The sequence below is a fragment of the Branchiostoma lanceolatum genome, chromosome 4, assembly GCF_035083965.1.
Source record: "Branchiostoma lanceolatum isolate klBraLanc5 chromosome 4, klBraLanc5.hap2, whole genome shotgun sequence".
In the NCBI taxonomy this organism is placed as follows: Eukaryota; Metazoa; Chordata; class Leptocardii; order Amphioxiformes; family Branchiostomatidae; genus Branchiostoma; species Branchiostoma lanceolatum.
The window spans coordinates 6,096,001-6,116,525 of record NC_089725.1 but is presented as its reverse complement, the minus strand read 5'-3'; the positions used below and the strand labels follow the sequence as shown (position 1 = coordinate 6,116,525).

Sequence of the window (20,525 nt, the reverse complement as noted above, 5' to 3'; positions counted from 1 at the left end):
GCGACCGGAAGGTGTCAGACTCCCAAGATGGCGACGCCCATCGATGCGAACGAATGTAAGACAGGTTTGACTTATCGCGTACCGGTAATTAATCTCAATAAGTAGCAATGACTTGCTACAAAGACGTACCCTCCATGAAGTGGATGTATCTTCCTGTGCGAGGGTCGAAGCCTTCCTTGATGGAGTTCAATGAGAAGGTGTCAGGAAGGGCTTCCTTGGCTTTTTCGTCGTTGACTCGGTACATCTGTACCTTCTGGCTGAAGTCGGCGTACGACACCACATCTTCCAAACCCACTGGTTTTGCAACAATCATGGTGTGGTTTTCTGGGAGGTAATATAAGATACCAGCATAATGAGAAACCACATCATGTTCATGACCAAAGATATAAACAAAAACCACCGAAGTGCTGCTCCAGTACCAAGGTCGGCCACCAGGGGGCCCAAAATTGACATTGACCGTCGGGTCCACAACACCTACCAAAGTACCAAATATCATCACAAGAGGTTCGTAAGTTATTGCGCCGGACACGCACGCACACACGCACACAGAGTAAAAACTATACCTCCATTTTCATGGAGGTAAAAACGACACTTTGTATATTCGAAACGGCATCTTAGTCCTCGCTTGTACGGTCTACACCTGGAATGTAGCATAGGTCATACCGACAGCTAACTGAAGTCTACCCTTTTGAAAAGAACAAAAAGCGTTCAAGCAAGGAGGTTCAAGACATACCTAGGTTTTCGACTTTGTCCACCCAGTGCATCACACCTCCACTTTGGGGACTGGATATGATGTCTCCGTCGAAAGCGTCGATTTTCGGGTACGCCACAAACAACGTGGTATCGGTGGCCGTCTCTCTGAGAATGGGTTCCACTGGACAGGAGTACAAGATGACCTTCTTCGGATCCACGTACTTCACGTTCCTGTGGACTAGGGATCGAAGGATCCTGGACTCATCTGAATAATCTGGACGGACGAAGCCACTGGGACATCTTTGCTCGTTCCAGACGGGGCAGATTCCGAGCTCGCTGTCTTTGTAACATCCCTCGATGTCTTGGCATCGTCGACATATCTCCTCATCCAAGATGGTACGCGTGTTGTTGCAGTACTTCGACAAGCAATTGATTTGCTGCAAAACACAAGGGAAGAGGGCTATAAGAGGAAATAGAGAGTACATTGGATACAGGATTCTGGAAAGATTCCAGCTCGAGTATGTCAGTTGTGGGTATCATGAAAAATAGCCCTATGCTTAGGGTTATGGTTTGCAATATTGGCGTTCTTTCTACGATTAATGTCTAGTGAAACATATAATGTAACATCTTTTTATGTTAATTTATTTACGAAACATTAGTAATTATTAAGTCTGTTGGTTTTCCTTGTTTACTTATTCATTCATTTATCTAAAATGATAACCTTTTTTTCGTCTGACTTTATTCACTTTAGTTAAATTGGTATCATAATGTAATTAATGTATCGTAGTTAAGGGGAAACCCTTGATAAGCCTTGAAGGTTTCTGGTTTCCCCTACATTATTTGGGGGGGGGGGGGGTATGTTCATTTACTGTTCATTTATGTTATATTTTACGTGCGAATAAACAATAGACAAACAAACGATAAACAATAACTTCATATGTAAAGACGTTGCTATAGCCCTGCAACCTAAATTTTGATAGATCACTCAACGAATTTCATACATCTAAAAAAAAATTCTTAACGCTCTGTGTTTTTTGTTGTTTTTTAGTCATACTTGTACATTTTATGAATTCGGAGGTTACACAAATCCAATTAATGTCGCAGCGAAGTCGCAGCGCGATCGCCTTCTAGTGGAATGGGGGCCAAACCCATGAGAATTAACAATCTCTGCCTTTAGGCCACGGTATTTTTTGTTGCTTCTCGGAATAGCCTTTCCTGTTTTTCCCATTTTGAAAAAAAAAAGGTTGCTATTCCCATTCACAAATTTTAACTCCCAATTTTACTGTTATCTGTTCAGTTGTAGAACTCAATAGCCACCAAAATAGATTATAAAGGCCTGCACATACCTAAAAATTGTTATCACATTGATCATAAGTTATAGTTTTTTTATTTATCAAAACTATTTCTCAATATCAATCCATATATTACACGGCAAATGGTAATTTTGTTACTGAAAGTATAGTACTAGATCAAAGAAAGGGGTGCATTGCATTGAAACGAGCCATACAAAGCTGAAACTTGAATAATCCTCTTATTCTTTATGTTACGTAAACCCTTATTTTTACACCAGACTATTTGCAAAATATCATATTTTTATGTTTTTTTCGCCCTGTCGCTCCAATTTCTTTTCTAAAAAAATCTGAGAATCAACAAATAAAATTGGTGTGGCCTTATTAACCTCAATTTGCTCTGAGCAGCTCTCCATTCCACCAACAGTGATACAGTCGTAGTAGAAGTAGGATGGACAGGTGGGTGTAGACTTGTCCGGGCCGTCACCGGAGCCTGCCATGCACGTAGACGTGGTGTCGCACCAGCCGCACCCCGGTTGTATCGTGCACGAGCGACACGTGTCATATCTGTTGCAATACGTCACGGAACAGGCTGAACCCTAAGACGTATACAACATAGGAGGAATGTAATTATTGTTGCACCAAGCAGCACTTAATGCTACGGTCACATTTCCAAAACGGGGCCCGGCCGAGCTGCTTGCGGGAACGGAAAAGTGTATGTCAAGAAATATACACAAATTATATTCATGATTGATATTTTTCAGGTTTGTGGGCTGTGTTGTCTTTTAAAACACACTCAAGAAAGACACTGGACTTGAAGTGGATAGTTTGCTCCAGGCGATGAAGGACCGAAAGACTTGGACTGCCATCCCGACTCGTGACTGGAAGGTCTCGACATAAGCAAGTAAGCAAGTTGTCTTTTATATCATACTTTTCGTTACCGCAAACTACCCGGCCGGGCCCCGGTTTGGAAATGTGACCGTAGCATTACCAACGCATTTAGCATTTGAAATGGGGCACCTAATTTTCGGTTAACAACAGAATCATTCCTACTCCAAACTTATGCAAACCCCTTGCAAATTTGTTGTTTTTTCACAAGTATGCAATGTAGTACAGTGGAATATTCGCCAGTTTTCAAAACTTCAATTCGGTGTCGCTTGTAAATGAAGAACAATCGTGGTTCAATCTAATTTGCGAAACTATGACTGTGAACTTAAACAAGAAAGGGTATGAAAAGATATTTCTGGGCATGGCATCTTTTGTAAAAGCATGAATAAAATATCTCTGCCTCAGTCTTTAAGAGGTTTCGAAAACATATGAAATGCGATAACTGAAATAACATATGAAGATTAAGACACTCTTTGTACACAACCGAGTGTTTTGTTCTTCCTCATGGCAATTCTGACTGGTTCACTTAGCACTGCAGCTATAGGTGTCGCTGCTTACAGATGCGGTCCCAAAAGTATTTAAATTTCTACAATGCGGTCGGCAGAAAACAAACTATTTTCCTACCTTCCACCCAGGTTTGCACTTGCAGTGACTCGGACCGACACATTCTCCGACGTCGTTGCAGTTTCCAATGTCTTTGCAGTGGAACTTGGAGCAGTCGTCTCCCTCCCAGCCCCTGTCGCAGACACAGGACGTCCCCATACACAACCCATGATGGAAGCAGTTTCTGGGACAGTTGCCGACTTGCGTAAGAGGAAAGAAAGTATCAAGTGGGTCTTGTGGTTAGGGTTGTTGAAGCAGAATCTAAAGGTTCTGACTTCGAATCCCTAGTAGGCCACAATTTTCCCTAAGAAAAAAAACAATTAACACATTTTTCCTCACTCGACTCAGGTGATAATGAGTACCTAGCTTTGATTTGGCACGTTCTCTCGGATGGGAAGTAAAGCCGGTAGCCCCGAGTTCGAAGAGAGCCACACTTCTAGAACGTTAAAGATATCACCACACTTATCGAAAAGAGTAGTGGTCCATCCAGACATGTGAGTGGAGAACGCATTGCAGCCCGGTCTTACACAGCTTGTACTGTCTTGTAAAGGGTTGCGTTTCGTCATTTCGGATGGTGACGTAAAGCTGGTGGTCCCGTGTGTGAAGGAGCTCCAGTTGTAAATCTCAAGTTTCAACGTAAAAGAACCCAACACACTTATTGAGAAGTGTAGGGGTGACCCGGTGTGCTTGGCTAAATATGCGAGCCGTATCGAAGCCGCAATATATTGCACAACTAGCTAACGAAAAAACGTCATGCTTCGTCCTCAGTACCTACTGTACAAGACTGGTGTGTTACGCCTTAAGACAGTTTATCAGTTATGCGAAACAAACAAATAGCAACGGGGCTGGGATTAGAAGGGGAATGCCGCTTTAGATGCAATAATGCGTTGGCTTGGAACGACCATATCGTTTTCTTCTTACCTATATCTTTCCTACAAACAACAGGATGTCTTTCGAGTTCACAATCTGGGTACAAACTCAGGCCGTCGTCTCCCTTAAACCCTGGCAGCTTCAGGTAAGAACACTTGGGACGGTTCTAAAAACAAAACATAAACAGGGGTGAACAAGGAGCACTTTATCGATTGCATGTCGTCAGTTCTTAAACTGATTAGATTTGCTGTATCGCTGTGATAAATGCATTACACCAAAATTCAATCATCTCTGCCACAAATCCTAATTAAGATCTACGTCGACAGGAAGCTTTCGTCCATTTAAGCACGTCCTAGCTAATACGTTTAAATGGGAATATTTATCCTCGTAATTGCCAATGGCGGTCCCTGATGGCTATACTAGATGTGTTGACTGATATGCATGGGCACGTCTTTAAGGGGGTATTACACTCGGCTGCATGCGCCAAATTGCGCTAGGCATTCGCAAAGTAGCGCCAATTTGTCTCTTGTCATATTGGCTAAATGGCGCACATGGGCGCAAAATGGCGTTCTTTTATCACTGCAAATATCTTTTTGGTGAATTTTTAATCATTGTACATTGATTTTTAATTCAGCGCCAACACTGCGATTTCTAATAAAGTTACCTTGAATCTGAATTTGGAGCCGAAACTGACGAGAATGTGACATTCCAGACGCGGCCATTTTGTTTCTAGAGGTCACGTATTTTACCCGTCATCAGTGTGGCCACGAGGGAAAATTGGCACAAATTCGCAAAGATGACGCAATGTGATTAATGACTATGATGACAATGGCGCAGCCCAGTGAGATATCTACTCTCCAAGCAGAGGAGGGGTTTCGGCTGTTTTTTTACGTGTTTTTAGGCGTTTTTGTCGGGCTTTATACTTTTTGTTTTTTGTCTCTATGGTTTATAGAGAGAAGAAAACATGACAAAGAAGAAAGCCCGAAAAAAACGCCTAAAAACACGTCAAAAACCTGAGCCGGAGAGTGTGAGATATCCGCTTTATATGTATGGAAAAGTCCTTACCCTGGCTGCGAACCCCTCTTGCTGAGCGGTAAGATGGCTGGCTGCCTCCACCCACGCCGGCTCGTTGTAATCCTCGTTGTAGCCTCTAGACAGGAGCATCTCCAGGACAAAGTCACGCTCAATCACGTCGGTAATCCAGGCGATTGATGCTCCTTCAGACTGCAAGCAGATGAAATAATTGGGGACTTAAAATGTGATATCCAGATTGGTATGTATAGAAAGTAAACGGCAGAATCATAATCAGGATTTTTTAAATGTTTACGGTAACTTCATCTTCTTTCCTCTACGGCCAACATAGCCTCTACGGCCATCACAGCCTCGATCTGCGGCCAACACACTCTGTGCGGAGGCTGCGTAGAGGGCCTGCGGAGGCATCGTAGATTTTGTGCCTTTGGTCTTTCGTATGACCAAATGAGAGTTGTGGTCGTGTCTAGTAACTTGTATACCAAACTCACCAAACAGGTTTCGAGGGCTTCTTTCCAAGTGAAAACCTCAGGTTTGTAGGTGTAGCAGCTTCCTCTGTGCGGAAGCCACCCCATAGGACAACTCTCTGAGGATAGATAGAATTGTAAAATTATCATGATATTTGTGACAGAATATCTAAACTAGAAAGGTAACGTTAACATTTGCAAGCAAACGCGTAATGTTTACCTTCACATGGTCAAGCCTATCAAATTACTGCTTCTAATCATTCGTACTCAAACAGTCATATAGATGGTGACGAGGCCCTCCAGCTCTGCCCTGCCACTTGCTACATAATGTAATCGAACACCACGGGGTGTCTTTACCAGTAACCATGGCGACAATCGTTTGGTCCAGGTCATTGACCTTATCTAAATAAATAAATGATCTTATTTGTTTGGACCGACAGAAGAAGAGGGGGAAACGGAACAAAAACATGTGAAGTATGTGAAAGAACGCAAACATCTAAAAAACCGACAAGTCATTACCTGTGCGATATTGGAACGGTGGAGCGGTAAGGAAGGGAACGTAAGTCACTTTAGATTTGCTGGTTCTCTGCTGTCCTAAGATTCTGTCTGCGACCTCCGGTCTTTTGGTGAAACCCCACCAGTTATTCGTAGCAATGACGCTGACCTCTTCCTTCTCCTCCTCCTCCTCAAAGTCATCATCAAGTTCCTCGTCACCCTTTGGTTTCTCCTCTTCCTCTTCTTCATGCAGGTACTGCAACTGACTGATTTCGTACTCATTGGCCGGATTCTTAATGAAGTTAGACTGGTACATGATCGGTCCGTCTGTCACGATGGTCGCTTGCAGGTCCTGGTTTTCACCTCTGTTGAAGTGTACGAGGTTACCGGCAAAGTACTGCTGCTCAGTTGGGTCCGTGAGCGCACTAGCTCCCTGGTATTGCCACTCTACCGTGTACATCCCGCTGTTGTTGTAAAACGTGTTGTTGTAGACGTTGGCAACAGTGTTAGTGATCACCAGCGCGCTGCGATACTCTTTAGCTGCGTTGTGGGCGATGTTGTTGCCGACGATGTTGATTGACATCATAGGCATCACCATACTTCGTAGAAGCACAGCCTCGCTGTCCTTGTTATTGGTAAGAACGTTGTTGGCGATCATGTTACTTCGTTGCTCTGGGTTCCTCGAATGCATTAGAATGTGCACCCCTCCCACTCGGTTGTTGGTCACCAAGTTATTAGTGATCATGAATTCAGCGTCTCCAACGGTCATGGCAAGGGCGGAAGACAGGTCGGCTCCACCGATGAGCTTGTCCCCATTCTCCGCCAGAATGTTCCGTTCTATGCTGACCTTCGGATTGCGCTCAAAGGTGCTAGAGTAATGGATGCCACTGCGCTTGTTACCGACGAAAACACTGTCTGATACCACGTGAGATGCAAATTTTCCTGGAAGAAAACAAACAAAAAACAGAGATGAGACAATATTGGGGACGAAAATCGGATATATATTTCAGTATTTTCACAAAGTCATCAATGGATGTCCTTGTAGATCAACGGATAGCAGCCTCACAGATGGGCTCCTGGTTCCTATCATTTGCTGACAGGGGGACCCGGTTCTATCTTGGTTTGGAGACATTTCGGTTGGAGCTGCACACATCTTTCAGAAGGGACGTAAAATGCGGTGCCTCAAACATATTAAAGGGGAAGGGCTAGCAACCCCTCCCTGTAAAAATATGCCCTGCTACTTGGTACCTTTCTGCCCTATGTGTCACTGGGAAATACAAGGGTCTAAATGGACGAGCTCTTACCTTTACTACATTTCTTGAACTCGATGTTATCAAGAGCGACGTGGCTGGGAATGGTCCTGGCGTGACCCCCGATGAAGACTGCGTTGAAGTCGTCTACTATCTGAGACAGCGGCACGACAACCTGCTGCCAACCGTCCGTGTCACGGTTCTCCTTCGCCTGCCAGATCTCCCGGAACCCGCTGGTGTCATTCACGTAGATAATCAGCGAGGTCTACGGAGAAAGAGGTATAATTAGAGAATACGGGATGCTGCGTCGATTAAAAATTATCTGGCGCTCCTCAACTGGTCCGGCCGCTCGTAAACGGTATCCCAACGCTGCCACCAGTGTTAAAAAGAATAGACTTTCTGACTTCCTTCTCAGAACTGACTGGGACGGACTGCTTCGTGTTTGTGTGTGGGTGTGGGTGTGTGTGTGTGTGTGTGTGTGTGTGTGTGTGTGTGTGTGTGTGTGTGTGTGTGCACGTGTGTGTGTGAATACAATGACCCGAGAACGCCTTGGTGCATTAATATTGTCTTGATATTTGGTATGTGGGTAGGTCTGGATGTAGCCTCAAAATGCATTTATTAGATTTGATAACAACTGAGCACATCTATAGTGAAGTCAGTTACTACAAGTACATATTATGTTGAGTAGAAGAATCTCGCATCTACATTCGCCGATAGGAGAGACGTGTACATTTCCAAAAGCTTCTCAATGAAATATTGATTTCAGACTTTTACTCATCCAGATTATCTAAAACATTACAAAAGACGATATAGCAGAAAATGTTCCCTACCCGTGGACCTCTCATGTGATAGTAGAAGGAAAGCGTGCAGAGGTCTAGCTCGACAGGGAGGACTGGCCCTGCCAGGACGCTATAGGCCGCCTCGTCTTTATCAAAGTCCTCCAGTCCGGTTCCAACGTAGATATACCTTCCTGTGGGATGCATGGGCCAATTTCTTAAATACGTGCTTATTGCGATTGCAACGCAATACCAGAGCATTCATCTTCCAATTTAGAATATAACATTACAACCGCAACTCCTGCAACGAGCCAACTCCTGCAACCTTTCTGAGACCTTTCTGACTGTGACCTACATTCCTGTCAGTGTCCCCGATGTGCCTAGTATTGCTTCTGATGTGCCAATTGCGGCAATGTGGAAACAACCACCGTCCCAAACACACAACAACTATAAAAAACTTCGTTTTTTATCATAATTATCATTAGAGGTAATTATCAGCATTGCCATAGATCTCATGATTCTAGGTTTTATAATTAAATGAGATCAGTGACTATATCTATTGACAAACTCTGGCCCAAATGGCTGGTTGCAAGGGAGCACACAGACACTAGTATAACGTAAAAGTTAAAAAAAAGATGTCTAGTCTATAGATCTATCTTATGATTCTAAGTACAGGTTTAGGTAACAAAAAAAATGCTTGTGAACCCACTACCACGTTGTTTGTATACTCGTTACTAACATTACCACAGCTCCATAGTGGGCCAGGCAGTAACGAAGGAGAGGAAACAAACCTTTGTATTCGCCGCCAGCGTCATAGTTGGTGCCGTAGAAGTAGTGACTGGCTACAGACCCGTCGTAGATGACCCACTTGCTACGTGGAGATATCTCCTCCATCTCCACATCCCTCCACTTGCACGGAGAGTCCTTGCTGAACGTACAGGGAGGGTCTACAAGAAGGATATGAGGTCGTCGATGAAGGTTACATCCAGGTAATAAGATACACAACTAACACAAGGTAACAATTACTCAAGCAACTGGATAGATGTTGGAAATGGTCAGACGTTGCAGGTAGCATCCACCTTTCGTCAGTGACTGGAAGAGATTTCTGATTCACGAGAAGAAAAAACAACAACTATAAATTGATATGCAAATAAAGTGAATTAAGGGAAGCCAAAAATAAGTCAAGACAAAGTTGATATCAAGGAGTCAAATAGCCTTTTGTTTTAGTACAGGAGCTAATGTTGGCTCGTGGGTTGGTAGTCCCGAGTGTCAGACACGTACTACTTTCCTGTTTAGGGTGGGTTGTACATTCCCTCGTGTATTCCACGATACGAGATCATGCGGTGATTAGGAAGACACGACATGAAGGAATGTAGCTAAATCACAGTAATCTGACTATGTACATAGAGATGAGATTAGACTAGAAGTAAGCAACTTACATGATATTGGCACAGCCACAATCTCTGCCAGGAACTCGAAATCAGGACTCCTCTCATAGTTGTTGAATGAGATCCCTACGATGTTCGTCCCCGTTGAATACACCTGGTTTTCCTTCGGATTGTTCATTTCGTCAATGACGATGAACAGCTCTTCATCCGTGAACTTATCGCCCTTGAAGAACGAAATACGCTTCTTCTGGTTGTAGAATGACCCCGTGAGGATTCTGATGTCGACAACGAAGCCGTCTGGTGCCCGAATGATCTTGTAGGCTTCGGCCACCTCTTGTCGGAGTAGGGAGGACTTGTAGTGAAGGAAAGCTCTGTTCCTAACCGGTAAAGATCTTGAGGGGTCAGAGAAGGAGCAAAATCCGAAATGTCTCTCGTTTTCGATGATATCGAGGGGAGAAAAGCTAACACCGTTATCGTTATTGTTCACGGTTGTTATGTTGCGGATTCTCAGGTCGTATTCTGATCGGATGATGTTCACTCCGGAGCCACGGTTGTGCAAGAATATGCTGTCGGCGATGGAGGTTTCGGTCTGGGGAACGAGAACTTCTAGTCCGCTTCCAGAGCAGTTCGATATAGTGACAAACTTGATATCTGGGTAGATGTAGGTGGCCTGTAGCGCCGCTATGCGGCGCTGGTGTAGAAACCCTCCCCCTGTGATATCCACGTACTCCATCAAGGACTCCGAGACCTGCCTGTCATAGACCGCTTGGTCGACGGAGAAGCGGATGTTCCCCCACGGGGTCTTCCCTTTGACAGCGCCGCCGTCGCATCGAATGCCAACGTCATATCTGTGACTGCACAGGCTGTATCCTAGAGACCCAAACGCACATTCTGTCAATACGCCTTCATCTCCGCTACAGTGTACGTTATCCATCCAAACGGGGCCCTCTGGTCTTCCCGCGCTATCGATTTCAAACTTCCAGTCACGTTGGTCTGGAGGCCCGTAGCCTAGTTGTCTACACACTACCACAGCGTCGTTATAATCCCAGCCGTCCTTGCACACCGTCCCCCACTGATGTCTGTAGAACACCTCAAGTCGTCCCTCACTTCTCCAGAACCCTCCTACAAGTCTGACGGGTAAGTCGTATACGGACGTGTCAGTTATAAACCGTGCTTCGGTGTCTTCCATGCCAGTGAATGCGATGTGTTCGGTCTCCGTCCCCTTAGCTAGTAACGACCCAAGTACCAGCAGGCCAACCCTCGGAGCAAACCGTACTTCCACACCAGGTTCGATTGATAGTGTGATGTTGTGCATCACGGTAAGATCCGATGAGACGTAATACGGACTGCGGTCTTTTGTAAGGGTGGAATGGTCCAGTAACCGGCCGCCTAGGATCGTATCGTCCCCGCGATAACGGATCATAGTGTCGATGACAACGGCGTCGTCGGCAGGCGATGACAGGAATGGAAAGTAGTCTACCAAAGCGCGATCATTCCAGTCCTCAAAGTCGAATATCCTCTCCATGAGGAGGTGCTCTTCTGGAGTCCCCCACCAGTTGAGCCGAGCGTCGATCTCACTGTCTACAGACACGGCAGGGATGTCCACAAACAGCTCCAGTCTCAGCTCTTCGTTGTGGAATCTGTTGTATCTGTGAGGAACGATAGTAGAGACGATTAGAACCAAATTACAGTTATCAACGAATAAGGCCGAAGCTCGTCGGCTGTGTGACAGGAGCCTAAGGTAGGGGGAAAACTGATATATACCTCCATGAAATATCTTAAGTATGCAAATGACTTCCATATTTACATTATCCATGCACAGTTATGTACACATTTCACTAACTTACATACGTCACAAGTATGAAATGCCTATCATTTACCACTTAGATGAATTTCTTTGCGTCATTTTCGAATCAATTATGCAAATTATGCCTTTATTTGCATAATTGGCATCTGTACTATAAATGTTTCATCTGCCATGCCTTACACACCTCACATGTATAATAGTCCTGTTATGAAAATCATTGGAAGGATAGTAGTGCCTCATTAGTTGTGAAAATTCAGTCATAATTATGTAAAACCACGTAAAAGAATGTCACCTTAAAAGGGGCGCCATGAGGCCGGAGATGCCGAAGGCGTATGACATCAGCTGGTCACTGAAAACATCCTGTCTGCGGTAGATGTTACTCTGCAGTGTGTTGTGGGAGAAGGTGATCAAGCGGCTCTCGTCGTCCAGACTCTGGCTCAACAGCTGGAAATACACCACGAATCTGCCCGTGTTGTTGTAGAACAGGTTACGTGAGATGGCCATCCTCTTTTCTTTCCCAGTCACCATGAGCACACCTGCGTCTCCACAGTCGTTTGAGACGAACTTGTTGTCTCTGATAGTCATCTTGACAGAACCCGCATCTTGTACGTCAATGATACTGCCGTAGTTGTTATAAAACGTGCTGTTTTGAAGCAGAATCTCAGAGTACATGCCAAAAATGCTCATCACACGACCTTCGTTGTGTGTAAACTCGACGCTCTTGAAAACCAAGAAGGGGTAAGATTTTCCCTTGATGGACTGCATGGGATAGATGTGAATGATGTCTCCGCGGTTATGAGCAATACGAGTGCCAGAAATCTCCAACTGCCAAAGTTTCTCACTACCGTGGTCGGTAGTGACACTGATGGCATGTTCCGTGTTGCCTGAGATCTCGCAGTCTTCGACCGTGTGATATATCGTCGGCATCTGTTCTCCTAACCACGTGTATCCGGCGTAGAATTCTATTCCGTTGGTGTTGTTTGTTATAGCGCTTCTGACCAGGTCTATAGCACCGCCGTAATACATCAGTATCACTCCGCTGTACATGTTGTTGTGTATCACAGATAGAACCACCTCGACGTTACCGAGACTCTTCTCCACGTGTAGTCCTCTCATTCCGGACTTCTCGATGTTGGTCTCCGTGATGGTCGTCAGCGTCTCGTTGGACTGAAAGTTGATCCGGATACCGTTGGCACGGTTGTTGGACATGTTACATGCCGCCACCTGGATCCCACTTTCACTCGAGAACGTCTGTTCTGAAAAGATAAGAGAGCAGCTCAGCTATATTTGAGGCTAAAATTTAGTGGACAACAAAGGTCCTTGTACTCGGCTATATGTGAGGGTAAGATTTAGTGGTCCTTAATACGTTGATGAAGGTTAGGTACGCCAAAAATAGTTACTCAAGCTAACAAGCAACTGGATAAAATTTTGAAACAGTCAGACGTTTCAGATAGCATCCGCTATCTTTCGTCAGGTCCTTGTACTCAGCTATGTTTGAGGGTAAGATTTAGAGGACAACAAATTTAAAGGTCCTTAATACGTTGATGAAGGTTAGACATCCAGGTAGTAAGGTAAGCCAAAAATAGTTACTCAAGCAACTGGATAAAATTTTGAAACAGTCGGACGTTTCAGACAGCATCCGCTATCTTTCGTCAGGTCCTTGTACTCAGCTATGTTAGAGGGTAAGATTCAATGAATAATAAAGGTTTTTGTACACAACAAAGTGTTTTTATTCAAGAGCTACGTTTCGGTGACCGTCTGCCACCTTCCTCAATGCAATTCTGACTGTTTCTGTTACGCACTGCAGCAAGGTGGCGCTGCTAACAGATGAGGTCCCAAACGTAGAGTATTTACACATATACATAGATAGGTATTTCATGCGGTGTTAATAATGTTATCCAAGGGCTCATCAACCTTACGGGTGTAAGATCTGGATGCACAATCAAAACCAAAGCATCTACATGTAGATTGACATGCATGCCGGCAAGCGATGCTCTAAAATATAACCGTATCATCAAGGTAAAAAAGCTCACCTGGAATGGATAGAACAAGCATCCGTAGTAGTCCGAATCCACTACTCGATCCTCTGTAATTTACAGTGATAGTTCCCTCAGTTGACACCAGTTTTTGGGTCTGGTAGTCCAAGGGATCGTCCGTAACTACCACGATGCTAGCGGCGCTGTCATTGGTTGGAGATCCTGCCGTAACAACTAGTTCCTCGGACGGGTCGAGTAACGCTTCTAGCACAACTATGCCGATCACAGAACCTTTCTCTGTCGTGATGGTATCCGTACATACTGACTCCGTGTTTTCGTCAAGTTCTACGTAAAGGAAATCGTTGCTTTTCAAGGTCTTGTCACCTGAACAGACTTTGTGTCTGAACTGCGGGAGCATGACATCCTCGGCATCAGTTACGTACGGATCGCGATGCTGGGGTCTTTCAAAAACTACCCCGTCTCTCCCGCTACCTGAAACGGTGCTGTTAATGATCTTGAACTTCGGTGAGCGCATGGATAGTCCTATGTTTGGGCTGTCGATGACAGTGACGTTGGTGACCTCTGCCGAGTCTCGGAAAGGGTGCGTATAGAGTATGTGCATGCCCATCTGGGCAGAGTCGCGGATTTCGACGTGTCTGAAAGTGTGGTTGTGTAGGTCCACCCGAATCGCTGATGGGACCATGGGAGAGTCGTTGTTGTCCTGCGCACCGCCTCTCTCGACTACGGTATGAAGGAGGGAACTGTACCCGGTGGACGCTGTGAACCTGATGCCCGACCAGTGGCCACGGAGACACCCGACGTACACGTCGTCTTGATGCTTGCAGGAACTGTTACCAACAGGCGTGGATTTGCATTTGGCGATGTCGTGGTCTTGAGAATTACACGAGACATTGTTCAACAGAATAGGAGTAGACTCCGGTCCAGGCTTGGATAGATATTCGTAATAATCCGGGTAGCCTAACTGCTTGCAAAGTATCATGGTGGCGACAGCGTCCCATCCTTTGCTACAAACTGTCCCCCATCGTCCGCCGCGACGGACTTCTACCCGGCCTTCCCATGGACCCTTCCCGTCAACAAGCCGTACGTTGCCGCTGTCATGAGAAGGCTCGTGCAGTGTCAAGGTTATGTTCGCCGTCTCTGTTCCCTCCGCTATAAGCTGCCCGTGTATCATCATCCCTACGTGCATGAGGAACTCTAGCCTCACCCCGGCCTCCAGAACCAGCTTACCGCCCGGAAGGATGTTGATGTCACGGGTCACGACATACGGACTCAGCCTCTTTGATAAAACAACGTTCCCACCGATCGTCCCTCCTATCGTTCTGTTGAGAAGCACGAATTTATTGGCAGGTTCAGTCGACCCGGATAGGGTCAGGTTGGATATATCGGGACTGAGCAAGTATGGCGTGAAGTCTACCTTAGCCAGCGTGTACCGACTGTTGTAGTCGAATATTCTGGCTGCAATCACTGCTTTCCTCTTCGTTCCCCACCAGTTGCGCGTTGCCAGCAATCGAGTCGGCGGGCTGAAGAGCAGAGTGGATATCTCGTATCTTGAATCAGGATTATCGAAGATGCTTTTTTCTATGAGAGTGTTTGTCGCCTTGAAAACCATGACAGCGTTGCTAAGGGCACGTCCTATTAGATAGGGGAATGGTACAGTGACTGTGTTTTCCTCGAGTACGTTAAAGACGAAAATAAAGGAGTGAGCAGGCACTCTTTCGTCGGTGTCTCCATTCATCAAGTCTACAAAGATGATCGAAGGACCTGAATTCATGAAGAAACTGTTTGAGACGACTTCGATGTCTACAGGGCCTGAACGCACGTTAGGGGAGATGAGATGTATAGTAGTGTCCTTGTTGTCTTGAAAGATGTTCCCTTCTATTCTTAACTTAAACTCGTTCATATCGCGGATGACAAAGGATCGCCCAAAGTTCCGTCTGAACATGTTTTCCTTCACAAGGACCTTTGATGGGTATCCGATGGTACATGAGCCTATATCAACCGCACCCTTCCCGTTGGAATTGATTATATTCTTTGTGATAACGATACTGGATGCGTTCAGAGAACATGTTGAGCTAAGCTTGATAGCCAGTCCTTTATTTGCAACGAATGTGCTGTTGCGGACTTCGAACTGTTCCAGATTCTCAAAGACCTGTGGCGGAGCCGACGCCAATCCGTGGCCGCCATTCCGACTCACCACACTATCCTTGACAACCTCCTTCCCCCCGAAGTAGTCGAAGAGAAGACCGTCCCCCTTGTTCTCCTGCGCGACAACTTTTTCCAGCAGGACGTTTCCGATTCCGCTGGCGATGTGGAATCCGGCTTTCCCGTTGCTCGCCAGCAGAGTGTCCTGAACTTTGACCTCCCCCTGAAGGTTCTGTACCACCACGCCGTCACCGCCGTTCCGATGAAGCAGACATCTGCTCATTGACAGGTCGGCACTTTCGCCTGGAAAAAAAAAGAAAATTGTTCACTGTATTACGCAAACGATATTTACCATGTCAATTCCCACATTGCACATGTCAGCTGTAGAATGTTCCTTGTGACTGAGCAGACATACATGTTTGTACTACAAACCCCGACGTATCTGTCTTACAACCTACCTGTTTTAAGGTAGCATTTAATTGTGATTTTAAGATGTTTATATTGTTGAATAGGAACGATCATATCATTGCAACCTGTCTAATGTCAACAGTTTTTGAGTAACATATGTAAAAAAAGTACGCAATTCAGCCTATGGCTGCGATGTACTTTTCATACCTGATCAAAATGGTCAAATAAACCATTCATTCATTCGAAAACATACAGAATGTAACGAGTACTTGTTCAGGCGACGAAATACAGACTGCTGGAAATATCTCACATCGTTGCAAAAGTAGAGGATAGATTATTGACCTTTCTTGTAGTTATGGAATGGTTAAACTGTTTTCTAACTAAAAAAATTAGACTCACCGTAATTTTCGATTGAATCATTCAGTCTTTTTCAGCTCTCTGACCCAATCGCTCTGAACACGTGACCTATCGTACCAGTGACGTCACAATGGGTCAAAGGGTATTGGAAGTCGACATCGACCCCCGTCACACGTGCGACAAGTCACGTGTCCAGAGCGATTCGGTCATAGAGCTGAAGAAGACTGAGTGATCCAGTCGAAAATTAGTGAGTCCAACTTTGTTTTAGTTAGAGAAAAAATGTATAACATGATATAATTTACCAACTCAGATGTACTTTCATGCTTTGTTGTGGTTATTGATTTCAATGTTCCAGTTTGAATTAGAAAGCCAATCATGGCACACACCTTCAGAGCTAAGTATCCGGATTTCGAAGAAGTCGTCGTACGCTCTCTTCGTCTTGAAGCGCATGAACAAGACGTTGCCCGTACTCGTGACGCTTTTGTGCATGTTCTCGCTGAAGTGGTGGTCTCCCAGGGCCGGTGCTGTTTCGTCGGGACCGTCTCTTACCTGGAGGAAAGAGTCGTCCCTCGGAAAGCCCTGCCACTTCACGTACTGTACGGTGAGCACGTGGCCCGGGCTTGTGGTGAATACCTGCAGAGATCAGGGATTACACAGACATTGGGACATGTAGAACCGTGTCTAAAGAGAGTCACACCTCGAGCACGATATAGAACCAACCACAATTATAGAAAAGAACCCATCCAAAAGTGTCCATCCCGGTGGGAGTGGATCAAATCTTACAGTCTGGTCCGGATTGACATCTTGAAGACGTTATAGCTACCTGTTGTGTCAATCCTTCAACAAATTTAAGAGTAAAGGTAGACCGATAGCTTTTTTGAGGCCGTAGGGACAGTGAGTTGTTATCCACTGTGTGTATATATAGGGCAGGTTATTGGAAAGCGGAGCACATCTCTCTCCTTCCACCGCTTTTAACCTCCCCAACTGAAGTGAAGTGAAATACCCATTTTACACCTGGGTGGAGTGAGAAAAGTCGCGTTAAGTGCCTTTCCCAGGGATATAACGTCCGGCTAGGCAGATATCCCAGGAATCGAACCTCTCGATTTCGTTTCCGCCAGCCTAGACACTCGGCCATTCGACGCAAATGTGGCAAATCTCAATAAAGATTAGTTCAACCTACCTTGGTGCAATCCTTATCCCGTGACGTCCTCCCCTCCAGGTGAATAGGGTACTGGTCAAACCCCGCCTCGGCCTGCGGCAGAAACGCGCAGAAGTCACCGGGTCCCGGTAAATAATCCCCGTGTCTGAACGAGTACCGCAGTCCCTCTGCCCCGTTATTGGTCAGTTTGGAGTTCCTGAGTGTGACTCCGCCCACTTGAGTCGTGATGTTTATCCCAGACACGATGCTACCCGAGACGATGGTGTCCGTGAGGTTGAGAGGAGTTTCCATGGAGTCAAACTCCATCCCCGTACCTGACGACGCCTTGACGCGCACCCTGTGGATCTTCGGGGCGACGCCGACGACACGAAGGGAGGGTGCAGACTCCATACGTGTGGAGATCCCGGCGTAGATGATGTCGACGTACTCGAGTACGCTTCTTTCGTCCTTGTTAGTTCTATCGGGAACGAACTCGATGCCGTGCCATCCGTTCAGGGGCTGCATTATGTGAGGACCCTGGCAGACCAGACCTACATCCTCTTCATGTCCTGTAGGACAGAGAGCGAACAGAATCACCTTAAGGAGATGGGCAAAATGAGCAAAACCCTTTTTTTCGTAACATTACAAGAAACACATACTTTCTTAGCCTTAACCAGGCTCCAGAGGCGGCTGGAAAGAGTAGAAATTAGCCAAATGGACAGATAACATGCAACATGAGTTAGCTGGTTATAGTAGAGTACACTTGGCCGCATCCTGACTCTTTCCAGCCGCCTCTGAAGCCTGGTAGAGGCAAGTCCTTTCTCTGCAAGTTGTAAGAAATATCTATCCTGAAAAACATTGCAACGGTTTCATTCATTCATTCACTCACTCACTCACTCACTCTCACTCACTCACTCACTCACTCACTCACTCACTCATTCTCTCCCATAACGGTTTCATTACAAGGTCAAAAATGACCTGTTCATATTTGAAGCTGCAAAGCTCGAAGGAGTTTGAATAATTAGTAAGACATCTAGGTTAAGCATTCATTTCAGATTCATGGAATAAGTTCAAGCATGCTATATCGTGTCGATGTTATCAGATGTATGTCATATATGTTATAAGAACATCACTGCTATGTCGGGTCCATTAGCATTGGGCTAGTCCATCTCTTAGGTTGGTTATACATTCTAATGATTAAATCAGGCACCTCGTGTGGTTTAATCCAATTTGTGCCTTCTATTTCCGAGGTACACTCTACCTACTCTTCTTTTTCTTCTAATTACAATGTGAGGGTATGTCCCTCTAGCTCGACTGATAGCAGCCTCATAGTTCATCTTCTTTTTCAACTAAGTTACTAACTAGGAGACCCCGGTTCAATCATCCGGTTCAGGTTAAGACATTCGGTTGGGGCTGCACCCATCTTTCGGAAGGGGCGTTAAGTGGGGGTACCGCGTTCGAGGAGGTGCCCCGAGTACGTTAAAGGGGAAGGGCTAGCATACATTTTGCAGCAACCCCTCCCTGTAGAAATATACCCTGCTACTGAAACTGCAATGAAACTTGCTGCCCAGTGTGCCACTAGGCACTACAAGGGTCTGAACGAATTACATTGTGATACCTTCTCATGTTTATTCTACACACGATCACGCACTCGTAATGGGACGCTGACTCATTCTCATTTCCTACTTCACGCATGGGCGGCCGGACATCGTCCATAATGTAAAAGGTCGAAAGGGCAAAGGTCAAGGGTCGTTACAGCGGGAGGCCAGGATTTCAGGAGAGAGACACCAAGGTCAAGGTGACTGAGATGGCCTTCACCGTGAAGTGATACTTTGAAGCAGGCTTTAGGCTAGGATTTGCAGTTTTGCATGTCAATCAATTTTTTTACTGTCTACCCAGTGTCTGATATGAGGAAAAAACAATGTGTGTGTGTGTGGGGGGGGGGGGGGGACACATGTACATCTCTATGTAATTAGTAAATTACCAGGGAAACAGCTTCTAAAGGAGGGCATCTAATTTCTTTCGCTCCTGAGTGTGGGGCGTCCAGAAGACTCCCTGATGCCCTGCTAGCTAATAGCCTGCTTGGAAGGGTATGTCATTGCAATCTTGTCTCTCCAGGTACTATTCCGAAGGACAGATGTGCTTCATAAATCATTAGTCGATGCCTCCAAAGAAGAAGCACCCCCCCCACACACACACACAGTAATGTAGAATTAAGTTTTATTGCAAGTTCATGCCCGTGGGCTAATTGCAAATACATGGTAGAAACATAGGGAAAAACATACATGTGAGAGTGAACTGTGACTGACTTTGTTGTAAAAATAGGCTACTAATACTAGATACGACTGTTGGCTATATCTAATAATCTAGACAAGCTTGGTTTGACTTCTTTTTTTTGGAGGCAATGGAAGACGAAAAGTCCCACTTTTTCTAGAATTTGTGGGTTCTGTGATTTCAAGAGAAAGGTAGCTTTTTGTTTATCTTTTATTAATGTATGTAGAAATATCAGATAGATTTATAGAATTTTTTGTTACCCATTAGTTATTGTATCTGTATGACCCCTTGTAATTAGCCTACGGAGATGAATTTGTAGATATAGTATTGTTTTTATATTTTTCAATCTGCTGCAACGATCAGAGTCAACATATTTAACAAATAATATGACCAGACTCGCAAGTATGACAAGCCATGTTGACCTCCGTATTGACGTCTGCTGTGTGCATTCTATGTATATTTTGCCGTCAGTTTTGTACGTAATTCAGCAGCTTGTGTTTGACACATAGTCCAAATAGATATCACAGCTGATAAGAAAGTAGAGGCATCGGTTACCAGACTGTCAACAAACATTCTGTAGCCCATTATAGCCTCCAAGCAGACCCAACGGTTGCAAAGACCGTATCCAACTGGTCTGACAACTTCTCTGGCTGA

The 20,525-nt window shown here is 45.3% G+C and overlaps 1 protein-coding gene across 1 annotated transcript in view; it reads right to left on the bottom strand.

Moving 5' to 3' along the window:
- LOC136434132 (protein bark beetle-like) overlaps window positions 1-20,525 on the bottom strand; it is a 45,158-nt gene that overhangs the window by 10,799 nt on the left and 13,834 nt on the right. Inside the window, exons 2-17 of the mRNA XM_066426896.1 lie at window positions 17,640-18,166; window positions 16,846-17,092; window positions 13,589-15,997; window positions 11,848-12,811; window positions 9,800-11,397; window positions 9,152-9,307; window positions 8,415-8,554; window positions 7,639-7,849; window positions 6,359-7,276; window positions 5,864-5,958; window positions 5,409-5,567; window positions 4,395-4,509; window positions 3,495-3,673; window positions 2,372-2,581; window positions 734-1,130; window positions 130-324 (exon numbers count right to left, since the gene is read on the bottom strand). Of these exons, the coding sequence (XP_066282993.1) occupies window positions 130-324; window positions 734-1,130; window positions 2,372-2,581; window positions 3,495-3,673; window positions 4,395-4,509; window positions 5,409-5,567; window positions 5,864-5,958; window positions 6,359-7,276; window positions 7,639-7,849; window positions 8,415-8,554; window positions 9,152-9,307; window positions 9,800-11,397; window positions 11,848-12,811; window positions 13,589-15,997; window positions 16,846-17,092; window positions 17,640-18,166 (8,520 nt within the window). The remainder of the gene's footprint in view (window positions 1-129; window positions 325-733; window positions 1,131-2,371; window positions 2,582-3,494; window positions 3,674-4,394; window positions 4,510-5,408; window positions 5,568-5,863; window positions 5,959-6,358; window positions 7,277-7,638; window positions 7,850-8,414; window positions 8,555-9,151; window positions 9,308-9,799; window positions 11,398-11,847; window positions 12,812-13,588; window positions 15,998-16,845; window positions 17,093-17,639; window positions 18,167-20,525) is intronic.